Genomic DNA, 25,494 nt, shown 5'->3' with positions numbered 1-25,494 from the left:
GGATCCTTAAATGTAAAAGCAGACTTCTTAAGTCTGGTTCATCTAAAATCCACAGAGTGGAGTCTGGAGAAAAAGGTATTTTCCCGTATAACCTCAATGTGGGGGATTCCGCAGGTGAACCTATTCGCCACAGCACAAAATTTTTAACTCGAGAAGTTCTTCTCTTTAAATCCATTCGACGGAAATATAGGGGTAGATGCGCTAGCACAAAAGTGGGATTTTCGCCTAGCATATGCATTTCCTCCCCTAGCATTAATTCCCAGAGTTTTGAGGAAGATCAGGCAAGAAAGGGCTGATGTAATTCTGATAGCCCCACTATGGCCGAAAAAATCATGGTTCCCTCTTCTGAAAACCCTGTCATTAGTGAGTCCGTGGATCCTCCCCTGGACAGAGAACCTTCTAGTTCAGGGTCCAATTTGTCACCCTCGGGTAGAAAAACTACACCTGGCTGCCTGGAATCTGAAAGGCTAACCTTAAAATCCAAAAGGTCTTTCAGATGATATAATAAATACAATGGCAGCTAGCAGGAAGGTGGTGACCTCTAAAATTTATTCCAGAGTTTGGTCAAAATTTTGTGCTTGGTGTTCTCAATCTAAAAATTCCTGCCAGTTTTTTTCCATTCAGACGGTATTAGGGTTCCTACAATCCGGTTTTGATAAAGGATTGCGTCCTAATACCTTAAGGGTACATGTATCAGCACTAAGCTCGGTCTTTGATACTAAAATCGCGGACCACACTTGGATTATTAGGTTTTTAAAAGGGGCAGATAGATTGAGACCCTTTTTTAGACCTTATGTCTCTCCTTGGGATCTTAATTTGGTCCTTTCAGGGTTAATAATAACACCCTTTGAGCCACTGTTGGATGTGTCGTTAAAATACATCACAATGAAGTCTTTGTTTTTAGTGGCCATCACATCAGCTCGCAGAATTTGTGAGATTCAGGCTCTGAAGATAGTAGAGCCATTTCTCTTGGTATTTCCAGACAGAATGGTGTTTAGGTTGGAGGCTTCCTTCCTTCCTAAGGTGGTCACAAATTTTCATAGGCAAGAGGAGATTGTGATTCCTTCCTTCTGTCCCAATCCAAAAACTGAAGGTGAAGAAAGATTTCACAAACTAGATGTGTGCAGGGCCATCTCAGTCTATTTGGAGGCCACAAAGGCTTTCAGGAAATCGGATTATCTGTTTGTACAGTTTCAGGGAAAATTTAAAGGCCATAGAGCCACAAAAGACTCTTTAGCCAGATGGATTAAGTCGGCGATACTAGAAACTTACAATGCTATGGGGGCTTCGCCACCCAATAATTTCAAAGCTCACTCCACAAGATCAATTTCTACTTCATGGGCAGAAAGAGCTAATGTATCAATAGAACAGATCTGTAGGGCAGCAACATGGTCCAACCCTCATACCTTTATAAAACATTATAGAGTGGACACATGGTCAAAGCAGGAGCTTTCCTTTGGTAGGAGAGTTTTAGAAGCCATTGTCCCTCCCTAGAATAATTTGATCTGATATATCTCATGGTATGCCATCATGGAGGATGAAAGGGAGAAAAAAATTTCCTTTTCGTGAATCCTCCATGAGGGCAGGGATTTTCCCTCCCAAAAAAATAAAAAATAAAAAAAATAATAATATTATTATTAATAATAATAATAATAATAATAATAATAATGATAATAAAAAAACCTGGAATTAAGAAGTAAATCTTGGGTGTGGGTGTAAAAAAAAAAATAAAAAAAAAATTATATATATATATATATATATATATATATATATATATATATATATATATATATACACATATACATACATATACATATACATACATACATACATACATACACGTTATATTGGAAGAATAGATTCTCTAGGCTGTCGGTCCAGAAGACACTGAGGAGATGCTGGAGGAGGGTCTATTTTATACTTCCTGTCCCTACCTGGTTGGAGGCGGGTCATCTCTCATGGTATGCCGTCATGGAGGATTCATGAAAAGGAAATTACCGGTAAGTAATATGGTTATTCTGCGTTTTTCACGCAACGCAGGCCCCATAGAAGTGTATGGGGTTGCGTGAAAATCGCAAGCATCCGCAAGCAAGTGCGGATGCGGTGCGATTTTCACGCACAGTTGCTAGGAGACCATCGGGATGGAGACCCGATCATTATTATTTCCCCTTATAACATGGTTATAAGGGAAAATAATAGCATTTTGAATACAGAATGCATAGTAAAATAGCGCTGGAGGGGTTAAAAAAAATAAAAAATTATTTAACTCACCTTAATCCACTTGATCGCGCAGCCCGGCTTCTCTTCTGTCATCTTAGCTGTGTGCAGGAACAGGACCTGTGGTGACGTCACTCCGGTCATCACATGATCCATCACATGATCTTTTACCATGGTGATGGATCATGTGATGGACCATGTGATGACCGGAGTGACGTCACCACAGGTCCTGTTCCTACAATCAGCAAAGAAGGAGATGCCGGCTGCGCGAGCAAGTGGAGTAAGGAGAGTTAAATTTTTTTAAATTTTTTTAACCCCTCCAGCCCTATTTTACTATGCATTCTGTATTCAGAATGCTATTATTTTCCCTTATAACCATGTTATAAGGGGAAATAATACAATCTACAGAACACCGATCCCAAGCCCGAACTTCTGTGAAGAAGTTCGGGTACCAAACATGCACGATTTTTCTCACGCGAGTGCAAAACGCATTACAATGTTTTGCACTACTCGCGCGAAAGAATCGCGCGTGTTCCTGCAACGCACCCGCACATTTTCCCGCAACGCCCGTGTGAAACCAGCCTAAGGGACACTTGCAATCCAGAACATGCTTTATTACTTGTTACAGACTAGTCAGGGGTAGGGTGGATAAATATACCTTCATAATTTAGAATTATTTTAAGACATAAAGCCTACCTCTCTCCTTTACGCAGAAGTTCAAATCCTTCATTGATCTTCAGAAATGGTAATGTGTGTGTTATCAGCCCATCAAAGTTAAACTTCTTATTCATATAATCAGACACAAGTTTTGGTACATCATCTCTACTGTTCCATCCTGCCACAAATAACAGAAGTTATCATTAAATATAATGAGGGTCATTTATTAAGACCGGTGTGCAACAGAATCTGCGCCAGATATATGCCACAAAAGTGGAGTATATCTATTCATAAATGAACCAATATTTTTACTTTCCTGTTTCCCGTTACTTTTCCATTACATTGCTGTTTTAATATTATATCAATTTGATAGATTATAGTAATTAAAGAGATTATCAAATAAATCCACACATAAAATAGTTGACACTATTTTAAACTAAACGTGTTCATTATATGACTAGTGTTACAGTAGTGATCCAGGATAGAAAGGCATGCAAATGAGTTCTTAACAAGCTCTACCTCTAATGCCACTAGATGTAAGGCAGCTAACCTACAAGTCAGTTTCAATCTTTTAGCTACGCCTTGAGACACGACTTGGATAATAAATAAGCCAGCACCTCATCTGCAGACAGCCGTTTCAGGGCGATTAACCCTTATCAGTGCAGAGCAGAGAGTACTGGCTTAAGTGGGTGAAAGGCCTAAGGCTGGGTTCAGACCTGAGCGTATTTGATATGCGCACTTAACGCGCGTTTTTGTCGCGCGTTTTTATGTGCGTTTTTTGCAATAGTAAACGCGCGTTTGACGCGCGTTTGTGTGATTGACTGCAGTGTCCTATGGCCACAAACGCGCGTCAAAACGCCCCAAAGAAGCTCAAGAACTTGTTTGAGCGTAGGGCGTTTTTCAGCGCGTTCAAACGCGCTGTAAAACGCTCAAGTGAGAACCAGGGCCATAGGGAAGCATTGGTTTTCATGCGTTGAGCGTTTTACAGCGCGTTTGAACGCGCTGTAAAACGCTCAAGTGTGAACCCAGCCTTAGTCAGGATTTGGGGGGTACCATCTCTGCTTGAGGAGAGCGCCTTAATCGATATGACAAAGCTTATAGGCCATACATGCTCCTCTGGAATACTGGGAAGAACGGGATGCAAATTAGCTCTTAACAAGCTTTGCCGCTAATGCCACCAGATGTAAGGCAGTTATCCTGTAAGTCAATGTTCGACCCTTTAGCAAGTCCTTGAGACATGACCTCGATAATAAAAAAGCCATCACCTCATCTGCAGACATCTGTTTTGGGGTGATTGCCCCTCATCAGTGTGGAACAGAGAGTACTGCAGAGAGAGTAAGAACCCCAAGGAGAGACAGAACCCTCCAAATCCTGATTTAGGCCTCTCACCCAGTTAATCTAGTACTCTTTGCTCTGCTAGGATGAGAGTATTTGATTGACACCCAGGACACACTAGTCGACCAGCGGTTTAAGAAGGCAACTGCGCTTGCAGTAGTAGCATGGCCTTCTCACAGCTTTGTCTAGGCCATGTGAAGTCATGTTCGGTGGTAACATGGCTTATATGAAGCTAAGCTCAATTGAAGTGAATGGGGCTGAATTGCTTTACAATGTATGGCCTTGTGCTTGGTGAACAGAGAGAAAGCTTTCAGTGCTACTGCGAGCACCAGTGGCTTCTCAAACAGCTGATCAGTGGGGGTCCCAGATGTTGGACACCCACCGATCATATAGGTCATCAGTTAAAAAATCCCAGAAAACCCCTTTTAAGGCAAATTAAGGTAGTTTGCTGAAATGCGTACACTTTTGTATGGCTTGGATCTGCATTTTAAAATGGACTAAATAAAGAAGATAGTTTTATTAGAATTTCTATTGACGTGCTCACATTTTTATTATCTTCCCTGTGTCCCCCTAAGCCCCCTGCTAATCAGTTTTTTTGTGGGTAACTGCTAAACTACATTATATGGCCCATGTCTCTGTTTTCTGTCTACAACTCTCAAAACTCTATGTTCTATTCTAAAACTCCACCAGTTTAGTCCCCCGTTAGTTCCCTAGTTAGTCTCCTTCCCCCTCTGACAGCTGTAAATATAATCCTCAGTAGTACTTCTTTGCTCACAAAGCAGTTTTTTTTTCAGCTTCCATGCACATTGTTGTGTTACAGTCTAGGCTCTGGTAAAGTACTTCACTGATAAGCAGCGAGAATGCAGTTTGTATGGGCTGCTGTTCAGTAAACAGAATTTCACTATGCCAGACATATGAATGAGGATCTGACAGTGGGGAGAGTAAGGCCCCTTTCACACGGGCGAGTATTCCGCGCGAATGCGATGCGTGAGTTGAACGCATTGCACCCGCACTGAATACCGACCCATTCATTTCTATTGGGCTGTTCAGATGAGCGGTGATTTTCACGCATCACTTATGCGTTGCGTGAAAATCGCAGCATGCTCTATATTCTGCGTTTTTCACGCAACGCAGGCCCCATAGAAGTGAATGGGGTTGTGTGAAAATCGCAAGCATCCGCAAGCAAGTGCGGATGCGGTGCGATTTTCACGCATGGTTGCTAGGTGACAATCTATTCACTGTATTATTTTCCCTTATAACATGGTTATAAGGGAAAATAATAGCATTCTGAATACAGAATGCTTAGTAGGTGATCAATTGAGGTTAAAAAAAGAAATAAATTAACTCGCCTTCTCCTCTTGTTCACGTAGTTCCCATCTCTTCTTTACTTCTCAAAAGATTAACTATCGGCTAGGACCTGTGGTGACGTCAGATCACATGCTCCATCACCACGGTGATGTACCATGTGATTGGAGCATGTGATCTGACGTCACCAGAAGGTCCTTTAGCCCACAGCTCATCATTAAAGAAGAGACCAGGAACTACGCGAACAAGAGGAGAAGGTGAGTTAATTATTATTATTTTTTTAACCCTCAATTGACCACCTACTAAGCATTCTGTATTCAGAATGCTATTATTTTCCCTTATAACCATGTTATAAGGGAAAATAATAAAATCTACACAACACCTAACCCAAGCCCGAACTTCTGTGAAGAAGTTCGGGTTTGGGTACCAAACATGCGTGATTTTTCTCACGCGAGTGCAAAACGCATTACAATGTTTTGCACTCGCGCAGAAAAATCGCGGGTGTTCCCGCAACGCACCCGCACATTTTCCCGCAACGCCCGTGTGAAAGAGGCCTAACTGAGCTTGTACATCTTCAAGCAAGGTAGATAGATGTGCACATTAATATACACTGTTAACATCAGATGAAACAATAGAAGTGAATGTAACTCTAACATAGTTCATTGTTAATGCAGTTTTCCAGCCTCCATCAGAATTTGAACTCCTGACCTTCTGTATGTCAGGAAGAAGAGTTACCATAAGGGCTCATGCACAGGACTGTATGCCCTCCGAGACATACGGTCCTTGAGCAGGCCATATGTCCCAGAGCGGCATACATTGTGCGAATGGGAGCGCACAGCATCATAGGTTACTATGATGCTGTGTGGATCGGGCCACCCGTGGGACTATTGTCCTTCACTCATAATAGTGCAGGACAATAGTCCCGCGGGCAGCCCGATGCGCACAGTATCATAGTAACCTATGAAGCTGTGCGCTCCTGTGTACACGATGTATGCCGCTTCGGGACTTATGGCCCGCTCAAGGACCGTATGTCTCGGAGGGCATACGGTCGTCTGCATGAGCCTTAAAACTACTGACCTTCTCTGTTGGAATGGTTGAATTTTCTATGCTTAAAATTTTATTTTCCGCATAGTCATAACACTAAATGAATAGTATATTACTGAAATGAAAGGAAATAAATAGCACCATCTACCAACTAATATACATAATACATTCACTATATTGTACACCTTATTATAATTACAAGGATACCAAATATTGTTTTGTGATATTTCATGCTAAGGATGTTACAAAAACCTTAACGGTTTTTGTTTTACTATTTTTTTAGTAACAATAACTTTGCAGAAAATTGCAACTTTTTTATGCCTTATGGGTTTACTTTTTTAAAATTAAATATCACAGAAAATTGGTATGCTTGTAGTCATAATAATCCATACAATATAATGGTCATATTATTCATGGTGATTGGTAAACATTGTGAATAAAAATGGGGGAGGGGATGGAGCCCTAAACTTTCTGATGGCAGCCCGGGATCCAAGCCTGCTGGAAGCCCTGCTGGAGAAACCCTACTCTAAGACACAGCATCATTGCTGACATCACATCTACAGGGCAGGGCAGAACCCTACAAGCCTTACCAAGCCTCAGATATAGACATCATGTCATCGAGAAACAGTGAAAAACGTCACATAACCACAATGGAATGTAGGAAAATGGGGCATTACAGATAAACAGTAGATATTAGTAAGTGATAATGTGTTGTTTTCTGTCAACTGAAAATTGCAATACCGTAATATTCCTTTAATGGATGAAAGTGATAAACAGTTAATTTTTCATGGTCTATACAATGAATATAACATTTACAGGAGGGATAGCCCATGTGCATTCTAGTAATTTCAGGTTTAGTTGACCATACACCAGGAATTTCAGATAACTGTTGGTGAATGCAGATATCTGTGAAAAACTTAATCTGATGTTTTGAACATTTTGTCAGGTTCAATTATTTGTGCAAAGTGACAGATGTGTACCCATTAATAGAAATGATCTAGTGTATGACCTGCTTTACAGTTGTCCATTGAATTGGCAATCAAACATTAGTGACACATTACTCCACACTTTGGAGGATCTGCTGTACAATACAGTACAAATGCACAGTCTTTACATACAAATTGTATAGTACAGGAGCTCCAGAATGGAATATAATACCTCCAAAAACAGCTCCAGTCAGAACACGTCCAGTTAGAACTAGCATTGGATCAAAGGAAATGGTAGCGGTTGAAGGAGCAACACCTACAATCATAGTTTTTCCATAGCCAAAGTGAGTGGATTTGAGAGCAGATGTCTAATGGAAAGACACAATAAAACAAAGGTCAGCATTGAGAAATATGACAATCTGGTTACAGTGCAGACAATATTGGTTCAAGACGCAAATTGTCAAAGAGAGATGGCCAAAATGTGACATTTTATAATGATGTACTTATTTCCAAATGTTTCAGTCTTTAACGTACCATGACTCCAGTGTTTCCAATGACCTCAAAAGCATAGTCCACTCCATCCTCAGTCATCTCTGTCAGCACTTCATCGATAGGACGGTCATAATCTTTAGGGTTGACAAAATCAGTGGCACCAAATTCTTTGGCTTTTGCAAATTTGTCACTGTTTAAATCAACGGCTATAATCCTAGAAGCACCAGCTACTTTACATCCAATAATCACAGACAAACCCACTCCTCCCAGACCAAATACTGCACAGGTAGAGCCGGGTTTAACCTACAATAAAAAAAAAATTGTAGAACCACTGCTGTAACTGCTGGTACAAGGATAGAACACATTATATAGGCAACAAATAATTCACAAAACTCTCTTTGAGATGTCAGCCATGACATTGGGAATTTTCTATAACCTTTCAGTAACAATGAATGTTAGGAAATGCAATGAATAGGGGCAGGCAATAAAACATTGAAATACACAGTTATAGGGGTTGGTCACTATACATTACTTGCTGTATATGGGCTGGGAACACACATTAAAACATCAGCTCCAATGTCAGATGGTTTAATAAGCTTTGCTCTACTTTACTAGCAGTTCCTCTTACCTGCAGGCCAGGGGCTGCTGTGAGGGATCGGTGGAGGTGAATATCATTTATTTTATGTTTAAAGCTCTCATGACCACATTGCAATTTTTGATTAGCTAGGGCACCTGTCAAGGATGCGGTGTTTGTGGGAAACTCCACATCGAGCACAGGAGGAAAGGGGACAGGAACTAGGCTTGGAAACTAGGGTAGAGGAGAAGGTCACCTCCTAGAACAACCCTAATCCAAATCCTGACTAACTATCAGTATAAACTGACCTCGATGGTAGGAAACTTCATACGCAGGAACCTAGAGCCCTAACACACACTGTAGGGCCCTGGTATAGTGACAGGACTTGAGACAACCTATTCCTCCACCAGAAGAATGAACAGGAGTCTCCCTCAGGCCTAGATCCAAAAAACAGGGAAATACAACAAACAAAATACAAATAGGGAAGACGACACTTAACTTTTCGTGGAGCAAAGGCAGCGCCAGGAGCTCAACTGAGATCCAACAACCAGCTAGCCCAGAGTCCAGAAACTGATGCTATAAACTGCACCCCCAGAAGGGGTAAGCAGTAATGAATAGGGAAAATTAAATGACCAAACCAACAACACCTGCAAGAGGTGTGGTCATTACCAAAACAACACAGACACAAATGATCCACAAGGAACCAGTCAGATTAACCCACGTGTTGCCAGTCTCTATGATCTCCTGGCACGGGAGTGTCCGTGACAGCACCTTTACCTACAATGAAGATAAAAAGGACTAAATCTAGCACTTACCTTAGCAGCCTTCACAGCAGAGCCATATCCGGTGGAGAATCCACAGCCAATGAGGCAGACCTTATCCAGCGGTGCATCCTGGTGTATCTTAGCAACAGCAATGTCATCAACCACTGTGTACTCGGTAAAAGTGCTGGTACTAACAAAGTTATGAACAGGTTTCCCCTTACAGGTAAATCTGCTGGTGTTGTCCAATAGCACTCCATTAAATTTCCCAATGCTGTTTAAAAAATGGAAGGAAACAGTTAACTGGGAGCTATTATCTTCTGTATTGTGCTTGTCACTATTAATTACCCATTAAATTCCATCTAGAAAAAGTATTACACGGACGGTTGTTTACAGAATTAGACAATTTAGAAAGTATAGGTAAATAACTGTAACAAAATAAAAGTAATAAACTTCTAACTAAAATTTTGGCTGGGTTCACATCACGTTTATGTCCTACGTTTAAAATACATTTAGGAAAAAAAGGACACAAAAGAGCAGAACACTATGCTTTTCAATCCTTCAGATTCCAGTAAAAAGAAAAAAAAAAAAACTAAAAAACGTATACTTTTTTTTATCTTTTTACAATGGAACTCTATGATGATGGATGCCACTGTATGACGTCTGCTTAACATAGAACAAAAAGCAAATCAAAATCAAAGAAAGCCCACTCAGGACAATAACCAAGGTTTATAGTCTACATTTCACCCCTGAGGTCTTAGGGGTTAAATGTAGACTAAAAAACTTGGTTATTTGATTTGCTTTTTGTTTCTTTATGGGAGTCTGTCTGTTAGTACCCCTTGTTTAAACAACAGGGTGATTTTATTAATTGTTTTTCACCTTTGTCTTTCACTTTTTGTAGAATCACAATGAGGAATTGGCCCTTCTGTGAGGAGTGAGCGGTGGAATGTTGGTCAACTGGATTAAGATGGTGACTGAATTGTTACATGAATACATTTATACTCTGTGATTCTGTAATATGTTATTTAGGTGCCTTTTGTTTATTATGACAATTTTTATTTACACTCGTATTTGGGCTCTGCGAGTTGTATTTATAGCCTTTACCTTTTATATCAATCGCATGGGATTCATCACACACAGTATTACTGTGGCTTTTATTCAGTGTTTAGTGCACATGATTGGTATGACTTCAGTCATGGGTCCGGACTGTGGGACATCAGGAATTAGCGTGTATTTGAGAGGTCGGTGACACTGGTAGCTTTATGTATTGATTATGAATACTTCCCCCCCCCCCCCCCCCCCCCGCAATCTAGAGGATGTAACCTTCACTGTCATGTTGGACGTCCAGGAATGGCGGCTCGCTGACAGATGTGGTGTTCTGACTTGTTGTCATGTGTAATTAACATGTGTCATACTTGTTGTACTCCTCGTAAGACTAGGGGGTTAATGAATAATATTGACTGCTCTGTGTATTAACAGACGCTTGCGGTACTACCGCTATACATACTTTGTACCCCTACATTAATACTATGGTACTGCCGCCCAATATGTCACTATTATGTACCCCTCATGTCCAGTGCTGATCCAGTTGTACAGTGCCGGTGACCTGACTGATGCCTCTGCACTTCATTGTGTGCCACTGGATATAGCCCTATGATAGAAATGCCAGTAGATGATCTCGTGCGATTGGTTGCTAGGACGCCTGTGGTGATGCGTGCGTTCCACGGGACGGTGGAGCTCATGACGCCTTGCTAGAGTTCCGATCACATGACCGGATTCACGATCAGGTGATCAGATGTGCGATCATGTGAACGGGAAGCTTTGAAAGGTCCTGCGACATGCGCAGTGAAATGACTAGTATGTTGAGATCCATGTGGACCGCTTCCATCGCCCGCTCTAGGACCTGCCTCATCAATATGTTTTTAAGGTACACCTGTATATTATTTATCATGAAGATATTCACAGATGTTTGTAGTTACAATTAGGGCAATGAGGTATGAATACATGATTGTATGATGGTTTTATTATGTGGCAATGGTGCCCATATCACTACACTGTCATTTATGCATTAAATTATGAAATTAGATTGTAAAAAGTCACAGATAACGTTTTTACGCTGATATTTTGTGAAATTTATTTTGATTAATGTGATTGATATGATTATTGCTTAATTATGTGAAGCTGTGTATATATATATATATATATATATATATATATATATATATATATATATATATATATACACACACACACACACACACACACACACATATATACATACACAATGCACTACCAATGATTGTCACTGCTTGAGAAAGATCCCAGGAAGCGGATCGAAACGTTGCGGGTCTGGTGAATAAAGCCTTTTCTACCTTTTTACGCCTTGGAGGTGCTGTGGAATTTTTTAGCTTATTCATTTGAGGTGGATCGCCTTCACAGCCGCTGGCACTCCGTCCATACCTCACAGACAGCTGTGCTGCCCACACCTTTCTAATATATATATATATATATATATATATATATATATATATTATATATATATATATATATATTAGAAAGGTGTGGGCAGCACAGCTGTCTGTGAGGTATGGACGGAGTGCCAGCGGCTGTGAAGGCGATCCACCTCAAATGAATAAGCTAAAAAATTCCACAGCACCTCCAAGGCGTAAAAAGGTAGAAAAGGCTTTATTCACCAGACCCGCAACGTTTCGATCCGCTTCCTGGGATCTTTCTCAAGCAGTGACAATCATTGGTAGTGGATTGTGTATATGTGATTGTGTGTGTGTGTGTGTGTGTGTGTGTGTGTGTGTGTGTGTGTGTGTGTGTGTGTGTGTGTGTGTGTGTGTATAATTTTAATGTCGAAAAACGGGCAGCACTCCATAAAATTTAATTAGAAAAAAGTTTATTCACCCATGCAGGACATGCGATGTTTCGGCTCTATGCTGGAGGCTTGAAGAAGGCTCCAGCATAGAGCCGAAACGTTGCATGTCCTGCATGGGTGAATAAACTTTTTTCTAATTTTATTTTATGGAGTGCTGCCCGTTTTTCGACTTTTATATATTGGGTTTGCTTAATCCCAACTGGGCCAGCTGCACCCCCCTGTTTTCTCTAGATACGGTGCTGAGATTATATATATAACATACATATATACATACACATACATACACACATATATATATATATATATATATATATATACATACACACATTAAGCCTGAGACAAAAAAGCAGACTACAGTATGTTAAGAATCACAATTAATTTATAGTCTGAGCCAGGGCTGAAATATAGGGAGAGCACCTATAATGTGTGCTACAAGAACTCCACCCTGAGAAGGAAGTATGGGTCTCTACCAGAACTGCATTGTTGTATAAGGAGGCCAGAGAGGAAATAAGCATCTTTTACAGGCATCAATAGCGGTGCCGCAATGTCTACAGCCCATATCAATGTCATCGCAGCTATCCATTGGTGCTCAGTAATGATGATGGGATGTCATGTTGGCACCAGAAAGTCTTAAACAGCTCTGTCTCAGCATACTGTTGGGAGGCTGTGGCGTAGTCATCAGGGGCGATAAAGTTAACCAGACTGACACCAACAGGTCAGTTAGGCTGGACACCTACAGTTGTGTTCAAAATTATTCAACCCCCACTGAAATTTAGTGTTTTGGCCAGTTTGACATTGATTTTGATCATTTCAGTCATCTTGTTTACAATTAAATCAAAGAGGCACTTGTAAGTCAGACAAATATAACATAACATTTATAATGAAATAACCACAAATGTCTTTTCTGTGCTCACATCATTATCAGTTTTATTCAACCCCCAAGTGACATTCAATCTTAGTACTTAGTACAACATCCTTTTCCAGTTATAACAGCTTTTAAACGTGAAGCATAGCTTGACACAAGTGTCTTGCAGCGATCTACGGGTATCTTCGCCCATTCTTCATTGGCAAAAGCCTCCAGTTCACTCACATTCTTAGGCTTGTGCGCTGCAACTGCTTTCTTTAAGTCTCACCAGAGGTTCTCAAATCGGATTTAAGTCTGGTGACTGCGATGGCCACTTCAAAATGTTCCAGCCTTTAATCTGCAACCATGCTCTAGTGGACTTGGAGGTATGCTTGGGATCATTGTCCTGTTGAAAGGTCCAACGTCTCCCAAGCCTCAGGTTTGTGACGGACTGCATCACATTTTCATCCAATATCTCCTGGTACTGAAGAGAATTCATGGTACCTTGCACACGCTGAAGCTTCCCTGTACCTGTAGAAGCAAAACAGCCCCAAAGCATGATTGACCCCCCGCCATGCTTCACAGTAGGCAAGGTGTTCTTTTCTTCATAGGCCTTGTTCTTCCTCCTCCAAACATAGCGTTGATCCATGGGCCCACACAGTTTTAATTTTGTTTCATCAGTCCACAGAACACTATCCCAAAACTTTTGTGGTTTGTCCACATGACTTTTGGCATACTGCAGTCGACGACTCTTATTCTTTGGAGACAGCAAGGGGGTGCGCCTGGGAGTTCTGGCATGGAGGCCTTCATTACGCAGTGTGCGCCTTATTGTCTGAGCTGAAACTTCAGTACCCACATCTGACAAAACCTTTTTCAGTTCCTTAGCAGTCACACGGGGACTTTTCTCCACTTTGCGCTTCAGGTAGCTCACAGCAGTCAAAGTCAGCATCTTCTTTCTGCCACGACCAGGTAGCGTTTCAACAGTGCCCTTTGCCTTGAATTTGCAAATGATGCTTCCTATGGTGTCTCTTGGTATGTTTAACATCTTTGCAATCTTCTTATAGCCATTGCCCTTCCTGTGAAGAGAAATCACCTCTTCTCTTGTCTTCCTGGACCATTCTCTTGACTTCACCATGTTTGTAAACACACCAGTAAATGTCTAGAAGGAGCCGAGTATCACAGTCCTTTTAAATCTGCCTAATTGGTGCTTATTATGCTTGATTGCTGCTCCTTGACATCCACAAGTGTTTTCAATACCTGACCGAGAACACTTGAATGAACCTCTGTTCTTAAGAGTGGTAGTCTTTAAGGGGTTGAATAATTGTGTCAATGAAGAAATCACAAAAAAACCCATTTAATACTGTATTACAAAAACAATTGATGTCATTTTAGTTGCATTTGGTTCTTTAAAAAGTCCTTGTAAGATTTCATTCTGAACACAATTACAAATGTACACTAAATTCCCTAAAACCCTTTACAGCATTGGGGGTTGAATAATTTTGAACACAACTGTAAAAGAAGACATTGCACATGCTGCAACTTCATTGGACCAATTGAGTTTGTGTGGGTGTAACAACCCAATGCTGAGTGTTCATCTATAACATGGGGTGTAGTTGTTCTCCTCCCACACGGGAATAGCAGTCGCAGACAGTTCTTGGATGAACAAAATATTTACTGATAAGGCTCCGACAGTACTTCCATAGACATAATACTTAAACACTAAGAACAGGCCATTAATGTGCTCTTATATATATACTGTTGGTTGTGGCTGCTAGCCCTCAATTTGGTTTAATTAATCGGCTCAGTGTGATTCCCATGAATCACACGCAGATTTAGTATTATAGGAGTTCATATCACAAACAGGTCTTTTTTTTGCCAGGTCTCTCAAGGCACCTTCACTGGCAAACTCGCTTAGACTTACTGTTATGCACATGTCATTAACCGCACTCCATTATCTTACTTGGCTGGTGTAAATCAATACGGACCTCTCTTTGCAGGCTCTCTCTACAAATTGTTTAGGGCCCACTGCTTTCTTAGTGGCCCAGCACAGCTAGCAACTAATTTCTTTTCATAGTTCTCTAAATTAAACAGTACCTAACTTTTCAGACAACTTTGCATAAATCAATATTACAAGTGACTATGAGAAACTTTGTAATATATCTTATCTGAGAAAAATGCCTTGTTCTAGAGTTATCAGATTCCATCTATCTTCCCTTTTCTGAACTGACTTTGTCTTGGGGCTGCTTCTGAGTGAGTGTGAGAACCTTAGGAAGAAGATTATCCTCTTATTTATGTGTGCAGTTGATGTGAGCTTGTCTCCACCCACCAAAACTGCCTAGACGTTCAGCATGAACAGGTGAAAACTGGTAACAAATGCCAGTCAAATAATTGCCAGAAATTGTGTAATTCCTTGTGTACACACCCCGTACTATTGATTAATACAAAGTTGGTTGAAAGGTGAAGCTCACTTTAAGCAAGATAAACTCTCATTTATCTTCTCTCTTTCTTGCTGCAGCACACTGTCAATCTATTTAGCTTTTCCTTTTCTTTCTGCATTGCTGCAGCCATCTTAGGCTCAGGGCTATCACTCTAGCAGGTTGTCTTATTCTCTATTAAAGGAGTTATCCCATGACTAATGTAAAGAATGACCAGACATCATATAGTACATGACAATCTATGTCCAACAAAGCTAGAACCAGCCTTGTACACCTCACATGGATCCAGAGATCTCCACATTCATTTGTCTGCTAGATTTATATCAAGCTGACAGCTCAAGGGGAGGGTCTTTCCTGCTGCAGCTAAGGGGGCGTGTCCATGCTCACCCTATCACAGCTCAGGAGGCAGTTAAAGGATAAAACTGAGCATGTGTGGCCTTCTCAGTGAGCAGGTCAAAGAAATAAGAAAAAAAAAAACTAAAAGCAGGTGCTATACAGATACATTTTATTGAATAACTCAGTAGCTACAAAATAAATTTTTAATTACATGCAATTACAAAACTTTTCAGATCCAGGTGATTGTTTGAAAACTCTAGAATATTTTTCGTGGGACAACCCCTTTAAGGGAGATGTGCTTCTGCACCACCACAGACAAGAAGTTCATAAAAAAAAAAAAGGTTTATAGTACTGATTTGTCTAGGGGCTAGTCTGTGCAGGAATGTAAATGTTTTGCCTGCAGACTTCATTTTGGATCACAGAATTCCTAAAACTCCTATCAGTAATACTATATGCATATTCTTTGTTTTCTATATTTTCAGTTTGGCCTTTGGTGAACTACAGGGAGTGCAGAATTATTAGGCAAGTTGTATTTTTGAGGATTAATTTTATTATTGAACAACAACCATGTTCTCAATGAACCCAAAAAAACTCATTAATATCAAAGCTGAATATTTTTGGAAGTAGTTTTTAGTTTTAGCTATTTTAGGGGGATATCTGTGTGTGCAGGTGACTATTACTGTGCATAATTATTAGGCAACTTAACAAAAAACAAATATATACCCATTTCAATTATTTATTTTTACCAGTGAAACCAATATAACATCTCAACATTCACAAATATACATTTCTGACATTCAAAAACAAAAACAAATCAGTGACCAATATAGCCACCTTTCTTTGCAAGGACACTCAAAAGGCTGCCATCCATGGATTCTGTCAGTGTTTTGATCTGTTCACCATCAACATTGCGTGCAGCAGCAACCACAGCCTCCCAGACACTGTTCAGAGAGGTGTACTGTTTTCCCTCCTTGTAAATCTCACATTTGATGATGGACCACAGGTTCTCAATGGGGTTCAGATCAGGTGAACAAGGAGGCCATGTCATTAGATTTTCTTCTTTTATACCCTTTCTTGCCAGCCACGCTGTGGAGTACTTGGACGCGTGTGATGGAGCATTGTCCTGCATGAAAATCATGTTTTTCTTGAAGGATGCAGACTTCTTCCTGTACCACTGCTTGAAGAAGGTGTCTTCCAGAAACTGGCAGTAGGACTGGGAGTTGAGCTTGACTCCATCCTCAACCCGAAAAGGCCCCACAAGCTCATCTTTGATGATACCAGCCCAAACCAGTACTCCACCTCCACCTTGCTGGCGTCTGAGTCGGACTGGAGCTCTCTGCCCTTTACCAATCCAGCCACGGGCCCATCCATCTGGCCCATCAAGACTCACTCTCATTTCATCAGTCCATAAAACCTTAGAAAAATCAGTCTTGAGATATTTCTTGGCCCAGTCTTGACGTTTCAGCTTGTGTGTCTTGTTCAGTGGTGGTCGTCTTTCAGCCTTTCTTACCTTGGCCATGTCTCTGAGTATTGCACACCTTGTGCTTTTGGGCACTCCAGTGATGTTGCAGCTCTGAAATATGGCCAAACTGGTGGCAAGTGGCATCTTGGCAGCTGCACGCTTGACTTTTCTCAGTTCATGGGCAGTTATTTTGCGCCTTGGTTTTTCCACACGCTTCTTGCGACCCTGTTGACTTTTTTGAATGAAACGCTTGATTGTTCGATGATCACGCTTCAGAAGCTTTACAATTTTAAGAGTGCTGCATCCCTCTGCAAGATATCTCACTATTTTTGACTTTTCTGAGCCTGTCAAGTCCTTCTTTTGACCCATTTTGCCAAAGGAAAGGAAGTTGCCTAATAATTATGCACACCTAATATAGGGTGTTGATGTCATTAGACCACACCCCTTCTCATTACAGAGATGCACATCACCTAATATGCTTAATTGGTAGTAGGCTTTCGAGCCTATACAGCTTGGAGTAAGACAACATGCATAAAGAGGATGATGTGGTCAAAATACTCATTTGCCTAATAATTCTGCACGCAGTGTATGGTTACTTAAAAAAAATAAAGCTATGGTTGCCACCAGATTGTTTGCTCAGGGGATTCCACCAACTTTAATCAAGTGCTACCTCTGCAACCCCTATGGCTATGCCACTGGCGATAACTACATAACTACCTTACCTTCATAATATCTATAAAACTTCCTTACATAAAGAGAAGTTGGCATACTGTACATATATTATGAAAATAATCATTAAAAAAATAAATTTCATATGTTCTCAAGTTAAGTAAACACTTACTCATTTTTGCAGCACACATTTGTGTCGGAACTTACACAACATTTGCATTTTCTACACTGAGGCATAAACAATGGGATGACTTTGTCTCCTGTAAGAAAGGGGATATGAGAATTAATGTAATGTATTGTTAAAGGGGTTGTGGCATGTTTAGAAGTTATCCCCTATTCACAAGATAGGGGATGAATAACTCATTGCAGGGGGTCGAGCCTCTGGGACCCCCAGTGATCCTGAGAGCGACACATGTTCAACCTGCTACTTCAACAGATGGAGGGCACAGGGCCTCCGTTCTCGGGATCGGCGAGGGTCCTAGAGGTCTGACCCCCAGAAAATAGTTATCCCCTATTCTGTGGCTAGGGGATAACGTAGAACTTCTTAAATTTACAGTTTAGTAAGCAAAATTAATTTTAACTGTACATTCAAGTAGATCATCTATATCAGGATTTAAATGAAAACCGTTATTTTGACCATTAACCGTATTGATATACAGTTGCAAGATAATATAAGTGAACCCTTTGGAATTACCTGGATTTCTTCATTAACAAAATATGGTTTGATTGTTAATTATATCAAAATTAAGACAAACATTATTTACCGATGGTATACCAATCAAAAACAAAAAGGTTTTACTGTTCATGTCTTTTATTTAACACATTGAGTAAACATTCACCGTGCAGGAAGAAAAGTGATCCCTTACATTAAATTACCTATGGATCCCCATTTAGTAGCAGTTGCCTCCATCGAAGGTTTCCTATAGCTGAGAATAAGATTTGCACAACATTGTGGAGCGATGGCTTGCGTGCACAGCCCCCTTCAGTCCATGCCACAGCATTTTAAAAGGATTAAGATGAGGACTCAAATTTTGACACTCCAAAAAATAAATCCTCTATTGTTTGGTTGATCTACTTTTTCACTTTGGGTCATTGTCTTGTTGCGTCACCAAATGTCTTTATAGCTTGAGGTCATGGATTGCTGCCCTTACATCCCCCTTTAAAATGCTTTGATATAAATTAGAATTCATTGTTCCCTCAAATTCTGAAAGGTGTCCAGGACCTGGCCGTCCTACACTATGATGTCTCTTCACCTTGTCTCATAGTTGGAGTGTTCTTTTTCCTCCAAACATAGTGCTGTGCATTTGGAAGCTTTTGAGTCATCAGTCCATAGAACATTTTCCCAGAAGCATTGTGAAATATCCAAATGGTTCCAGGGAAAATTCAGACAGAGCCTTGTGTTTTTCTTTTTGTATGGCACAATCTTCCTGTATGGTTTTCTTCCATGAACATCCTTCCATTCTTATTCAGCATTTTTGTAATAGTGGGCCTAAAAAAAACAGAGCCTTTGGTAGCTTGTAGAGTGTTTTGGAGATTTTTTTGCTGTTACCTTTGGGGGTCTTTCACTTTAGTTTCAAGATTGCTTTTGGTGTTGTTGGAGTGATTCTATTACAATGGCCACTGCAAGGGATAGAAGCAATCTTCTTGATTTTTTTCCATTTATTGATACTGGGGGTCATTATCTATAAATATACACCATTTTTATAAAAGAAAAAATTAAGTTGCCCCCAAAGATGTACATAGCCTTTAATGCATTTGTGCAACATATCTTCTGAAGGTTTGTTGTTGTTTTTTTGTTGTTGTTTTTTTGAGGAGGGGGCATGATCCACATTAACAATTTTTCCTTGAGGGGAACAGATTCTTCAGTAACCAGGCTTTCTGTGGCTGTATTTAATGGGCAAAGCATCTGTGAAATATACACTTCCAATCTTATCTTCTTAACTAAAGCGCCTTTTGGCAATACGATCTCAGGGATGTATTACGCCAACAGATTTTCTGACCAATTTCTGTCCAATCAGACCAATAGTTGGTGTGTATAACAAAAGATCTGTGTCTAAAAGGCCATCTGACCAATGATTGGTTAGAAAATCTGTCAAATAATCTGTTGGTGTAATATAGCCCTTAGAGAAGCAAATTTTTTTTCTCCCTGTACTGTGGATGTTTACTCAATGTGCCCAATAAAAGATATGCTTGGTCCCCATACAGAATCAGTCTAAACAGCGATCTTCTGCCTAGGAATGATGACTGATGCCTGCACGCACTACAGGATCACCCTACTAACGAGCGTTCTCACTTGTTTATCAGGTGATCGACACCACATAACGGGCAGATGATCAAGAATGAGAGTTCACATTAACGGTCGTGTAAATCCATCTTAAGTGTGACTTCGATAATAATCAGATCACATTTTATACTAATCAGTGAACAAATCCAGGTAATTGCAAAGTGTTTATTGACCTTTTCTTGCAACTGTGCACACTGCTATCACCATTCTTAACAGACCGAAAGTAGATATTGTTTAACTTGGTTATTTGGATCCATACATGATCTCTATGGCAACATAACATTTACTATAAAGGAGATCAGTGATGAGTATTCCCTTTTGGGATATTGATGACCTATCCTTAGCATAGGTCATCAATATCAGATCGTTGGGGGTCTGACTCTCGTTGATCAGCTGTTTGGACAGGCCCTTGCACTCATGCAAGCACTTTGTCCTTTTAAATGGTTTACCTGCACAGTGTCTACATTGTAGTGATGTTGCAGTGCAATTACATGTACAGTCGTGGCCAAAAGTTTTGAGAATGACACAAATATTAGTTTTCACAAAGTTTGCTGCTAAACTGCTTTTAGATCTTTGTTTCAGTTGTTTCTATGATGTAGTGAAATATAATTACACGCACTTCATAAGTTTCAAAAGCTTTTATCGACAATTACATGACATTTATGCAAAGAGTCAGTATTTGCAGTGTTGGCCCTTCTTTTTCAGGACCTCTGCAACTCGACTGGGCATGCTCTCAATCAACTTCTGGGCCAATTCCTGACTGATAGCAACCCATTCTTTCATAATCACTTCTTGGAGTTTGTCAGAATTAGTGTGTTTTTGTTTGTCCACCCGCCTCTTGAGGATTGACCACAAGTTCTCAATGGGATTAAGATCTGGGGAGTTTCCAGGCCATGGACCCAAAATGTCAACGTTTTGGTCCCCGAGCCACTTAGTTATCACTTTTTCCTTATGGCACGGTACTCCATCGTGCTGGAAAATGCATTGTTCTTCACCAAACTGTTGTTGGATTGTTGGAAGAAGTTGCTGTTGGAGGGTGTTTTGGTACCATTCTTTATTCATGGCTGTGTTTTTGGGCAAAATAGTGATGAGAAGCAACCCCACACATGAATGGTCTCAGGATGCTTTACTGTTGGCATGACACAGGACTGATGGTAGCGCTCACCTTTTCTTCTCCAGACAAGCCTTTTTCCAGATGTCCCAAACAATCGGAAAGAGGCTTCATCGGAGAATATGACTTTGCCCCAGTCCTCAGCAGTCCATTCACCATACTTTCTGCAGAAGATCAATCTGTCCCTGATGTTTTTTTTTAGAGAAGTGGCTTCTTTGCTGCCCTTCTTGACACCAGGCCATCTTCCAAAAGTCTTCGCCTCACTGTGCGTGCAGATGCGCTCACACCTGCCTGCTGCCATTCCTGAGCAAGCTCTGCACTGGTGGCACTCCGATCCCGCAGCTGAATCCTCTTTAGGAGACGATCCTGGCGCTTGATGGACTTTCTTGGACGCCCTGAAGCCTTCTTAACAAGAATTGAACCTCTTTCCTTGAAGTTCTTGATGATCCTATAAATTGTTGATTGAGGTGCAGTCTTAGTAGCCACAATATCCTTGCCTGTGAAGCCATTTTTATGCAATGCAATGATGGCTGCACGCGTTTCTTTGCAAGTCACCATGGTTAACAATGGAAGAACAATGACTTCAAGCATCACCCTCCTTTTAACATGTCAAGTCTGCCATTTTAACCCAATCAGCCTGACATAATGATCTCGAGCCTTGTGCTCGTCAACATTCTCACCTGAGTTAACAAGACGATTACTGAAATGATCTCAGCAGGTCCTTTAATGACAGCAATGAAATGCAGAGGAAAGGTTTTTTTGGGATTAAGTTAATTTTCATGGCAATGAAGGACTATGCAATTCATCTGATCACTCTTCATAACATTCTGGAGGATATGCAAATTGCTATTATAAAAACTTAAGCAGCAACTTTTCCAATTTCCAATATTTATGTAATTCTCAAAACTTTTGGCCACAACTGTACACCTTCCCATGTCCTTTTCAATGTTTATGTGCACTCTGTCTACATTGTAGTGGTGGTGCAGTGTAATTACATGTACACTTTCCTTTCCTGTTTACTTGAATGGGATGAACAGTTATAATTGCACTGTGCCTCCACTATAATGTAGACAGTGTGCAGGTAAACACTGAAGAGAATGCACCTCTTCCACTAGCACTGGCACTGTAGCCCCCAGTTGATCGATGGGGATGCAGAAAGTCTGGCCTCCATCAATCTGAAATCGATGACCTATCCTAAGGATAGATCATTAATTTTATGAAACCAGAATACCATTTTAAGCTTTGAGCCTGTAACTTTAACCCCTTACCTACATCTGCAGTGGCCAGGTTTAGGGTGGCATCAAGGCTATGCTAGGTCCCCTGGAAATCGTCAAGGTGTCACCACGTACTGCTGCTCGCCGTAAGGAATGATAAAATAACCCCAATGGAAAATAAGTCCAGAGAGTCAGGGTCTGCAGTAAACTAGTGTGCTTGTTTACTGGAGGAATTAAAGTGCAAAAACAATACAGGCAAGGAGAAGGTTTCATCTGAAGGTTTCATCACGGCATCTGAGAGGTCTTTTCCTGGGAGCTCTGTGCTATCTGTATCCCGAATGGCTTCCCCATGCTGAGATCTAGGGTTCCATTCAGTTGCTATGGCAGCCTCAGACCCTCTGAAGGATCCAAGGCCTGCCACAGCAATGTTCCAATGTATATTGCAGAGATTAATTAATTTGGAACAAATCAAATTTCTTGGCTAATTCGGCGAAGTTACCGAATCAAATTCTTCAAAACTTCGCTCATCTCTAGTAAGCAGTCAACCATTCCAAGAGGTAACAGCCTAGTGGCTCCCCTGCAGAAATATCCAGTTGCCTGTATAAGGTTTAAAGGGACTGCCAAGATAGCACCCTTAGGATTTACTTATGTGTAAATTAAACTGGTTGATTGACACAGTGGTCCCAAACCCTCTGCTCAAGAAAGATATCTTTTGTCAAAGTTTAGTTACTGTAACTTGAAGCAATAAAACAAATCTGTCACAAAGGTGTACGTTTTTAAAGACTTCCTTGACAATTAATTTACTTTTTACCATTATTTGTATTATTATTATAAGCCTTACCGGGTTTCAGATCTGTTACTCCTTCACCAACACTCTCTACAATCCCAGCAGCTTCATGGCCCAGAATCAGAGGGAATTTCACATCTAAAGCACCACTTATAACATGATCATCTGAACGACAAACTCCAGTCGCCACAATCTGTAGGAACATATTAGATTTTACATCTTAACCACGTGTGGATTACCACTAATTGCCATGATATCCTGTTCTAGAGGCAGTTTCACATCGAGTGCAGGTGCAGCACAGCTATTAACAGGAATCCAACTGTTGTTATAGTCGCTTGGGCGCAATGTGCAATAGCACCCTAAGGCCCCTTTCACACGAGCGAGTATTCTGCGCGGATGCGATGCGGGAGGTGAACGCATTGCACTCGCACTGAATACCGACTCATTCATTTCTATGGGGCTGTGCACACGAGCGGTGATTTTCACGCATCACTTTTGCGTTGCGTGAAAATCGCAGCATGCTCCTCTTTGTGCGTTTTTCACGTAACGCAGGCCCCATAGAAATCAATGTGGTTGCGTGAAAATCGCAAGCATCCGCAAGCAAGTGCGGATGCGGTGCGATTTTCACGCACGGTTGCTAGGAGACGATCGGGATGGAGACCCGATCATTATTATTTTCCCTTATAACATGGTTATAAGGGAAAATAACAGCATTCTGAATACAGAATGCATAGTAAAACAGCGCTGGAGGGGTTAAAAAAAATAAAAAAAATCATTTAACTCACCTTAATCCACTTGATCGCGTAGCCCGGCATCTCCGTCTGTCTCTTTTACTGAATAGGACCTGTGGTGAGCATTAATTATAGTTCAAGGACCTGTGATGACGTCACTCCGGTCATCACATGGTACGTCACATGATCTTTTACCATGGTAAAAGATCATGTGACGTACCATGTGATGACCGGAGTGACGTCATCACAGGTCCTTGAACTATAATTAATGCTCACCACAGGTCCTATTCAGTAAAAGAGACAGACGGAGATGCCGGGCTACGCGATCAAGTGGATTAAGGAGAGTTAAATGATTTTTTATTTTATTTTTTAACCCCTCCAGCGCTGTTTTACTATGCATTCTGTATTCAGAATGCTATTATTTTCCCTTATAACCATGTTATAAGGGAAAATAATACAATCTACAGAACACCGATCCCAAGCCCGAACTTCTGTGAAGAAGTTCGGGTTTGGGTACCAAACAAGCACGATTTTTCTCACGCGAGTGCAAAACGCATTACAATGTTTTGCACTCGCGCGGAAAAATCGCGGGTGTTCCCGCAACGCACCCGCACATTTTCCCGCAACGCCTGTGTGAAAGAGGCCTAAGGGTACATCCACACATGGTGGATATGTTGCAGTGCAAAGGATGAAATCTACAGCAAAGTCCTCATCAAAATGCACATGAAACACTTGGATTTTACCACAGATCTGCAGTAAAGTCTGTGTTCCACCCCAACATGCATCCTGTATGGATGTCCCCTAATACAATCTTTGGGAATTGCCAATGTTCCATAAAAACTAATTGTGTGACCAAATAGTTTTGACAAGGAATTTAGGTCTGTTGTAAACTGTACACAGACTTCACTGTATGACTCTGCATTGCTGAAAAATTAACCTATGTTCATTTTGTTATTGTTGCTTTAAAATGATATACAGTTAGATCCAGAAATACAGTATTTGGACAGGAACACAATCTAAATGACTCCCGATGCCACCACATTGGATTTGAAATGAAACAACTGAGATGCAATTTAAGTGTAGACTTTCAGTTTTAATTCAAGGGGTTGAACCAAAATATCCTGTGAAACGTTAAGGAATTGCAACCATTTTTCTACAAAAGCTTCCTCACTTCAGGGGCTCAGAAGTAAATGGACAAATTAACATTACCATAAATAAAATGTTTATTTTTAATACTCTGTAGAGAATCCGTTGCAGGAAATGACTGTCTGGTCTGGAACCCATGGACATCACCAAACACTGGGTTTCCTCCCTTGTGATGCTTTGCCAGGCCTTTACCGCAGCTGTCTTTAGTTGTTGCTTGTGTGTCTTTGTGCCTTAAGTTTTGTCCTAAACAAGTGAAATGCATGCTCGATCAGGTTGAGATCTG

General features: G+C 40.8%; 1 protein-coding gene across 1 annotated transcript in view; it reads right to left on the bottom strand.

Moving 5' to 3' along the window:
- Positions 1-25,494, bottom strand: part of LOC120989841 (alcohol dehydrogenase 1-like) — a 34,779-nt gene that overhangs the window by 5,696 nt on the left and 3,589 nt on the right. The window contains exons 3-8 of the mRNA XM_040418197.1: positions 23,389-23,527; positions 18,111-18,198; positions 9,366-9,585; positions 8,019-8,279; positions 7,717-7,852; positions 2,914-3,052 (exon numbers count right to left, since the gene is read on the bottom strand). Of these exons, the coding sequence (XP_040274131.1) occupies positions 2,914-3,052; positions 7,717-7,852; positions 8,019-8,279; positions 9,366-9,585; positions 18,111-18,198; positions 23,389-23,527 (983 nt within the window). The remainder of the gene's footprint in view (positions 1-2,913; positions 3,053-7,716; positions 7,853-8,018; positions 8,280-9,365; positions 9,586-18,110; positions 18,199-23,388; positions 23,528-25,494) is intronic.

Source organism: Bufo bufo, chromosome 2, assembly GCF_905171765.1.
Source record: "Bufo bufo chromosome 2, aBufBuf1.1, whole genome shotgun sequence".
NCBI classification, from domain to species: Eukaryota; Metazoa; Chordata; class Amphibia; order Anura; family Bufonidae; genus Bufo; species Bufo bufo.
Note: the sequence above shows the minus strand (reverse complement) of the source record. Positions and strands in the feature narration are given on the sequence as shown.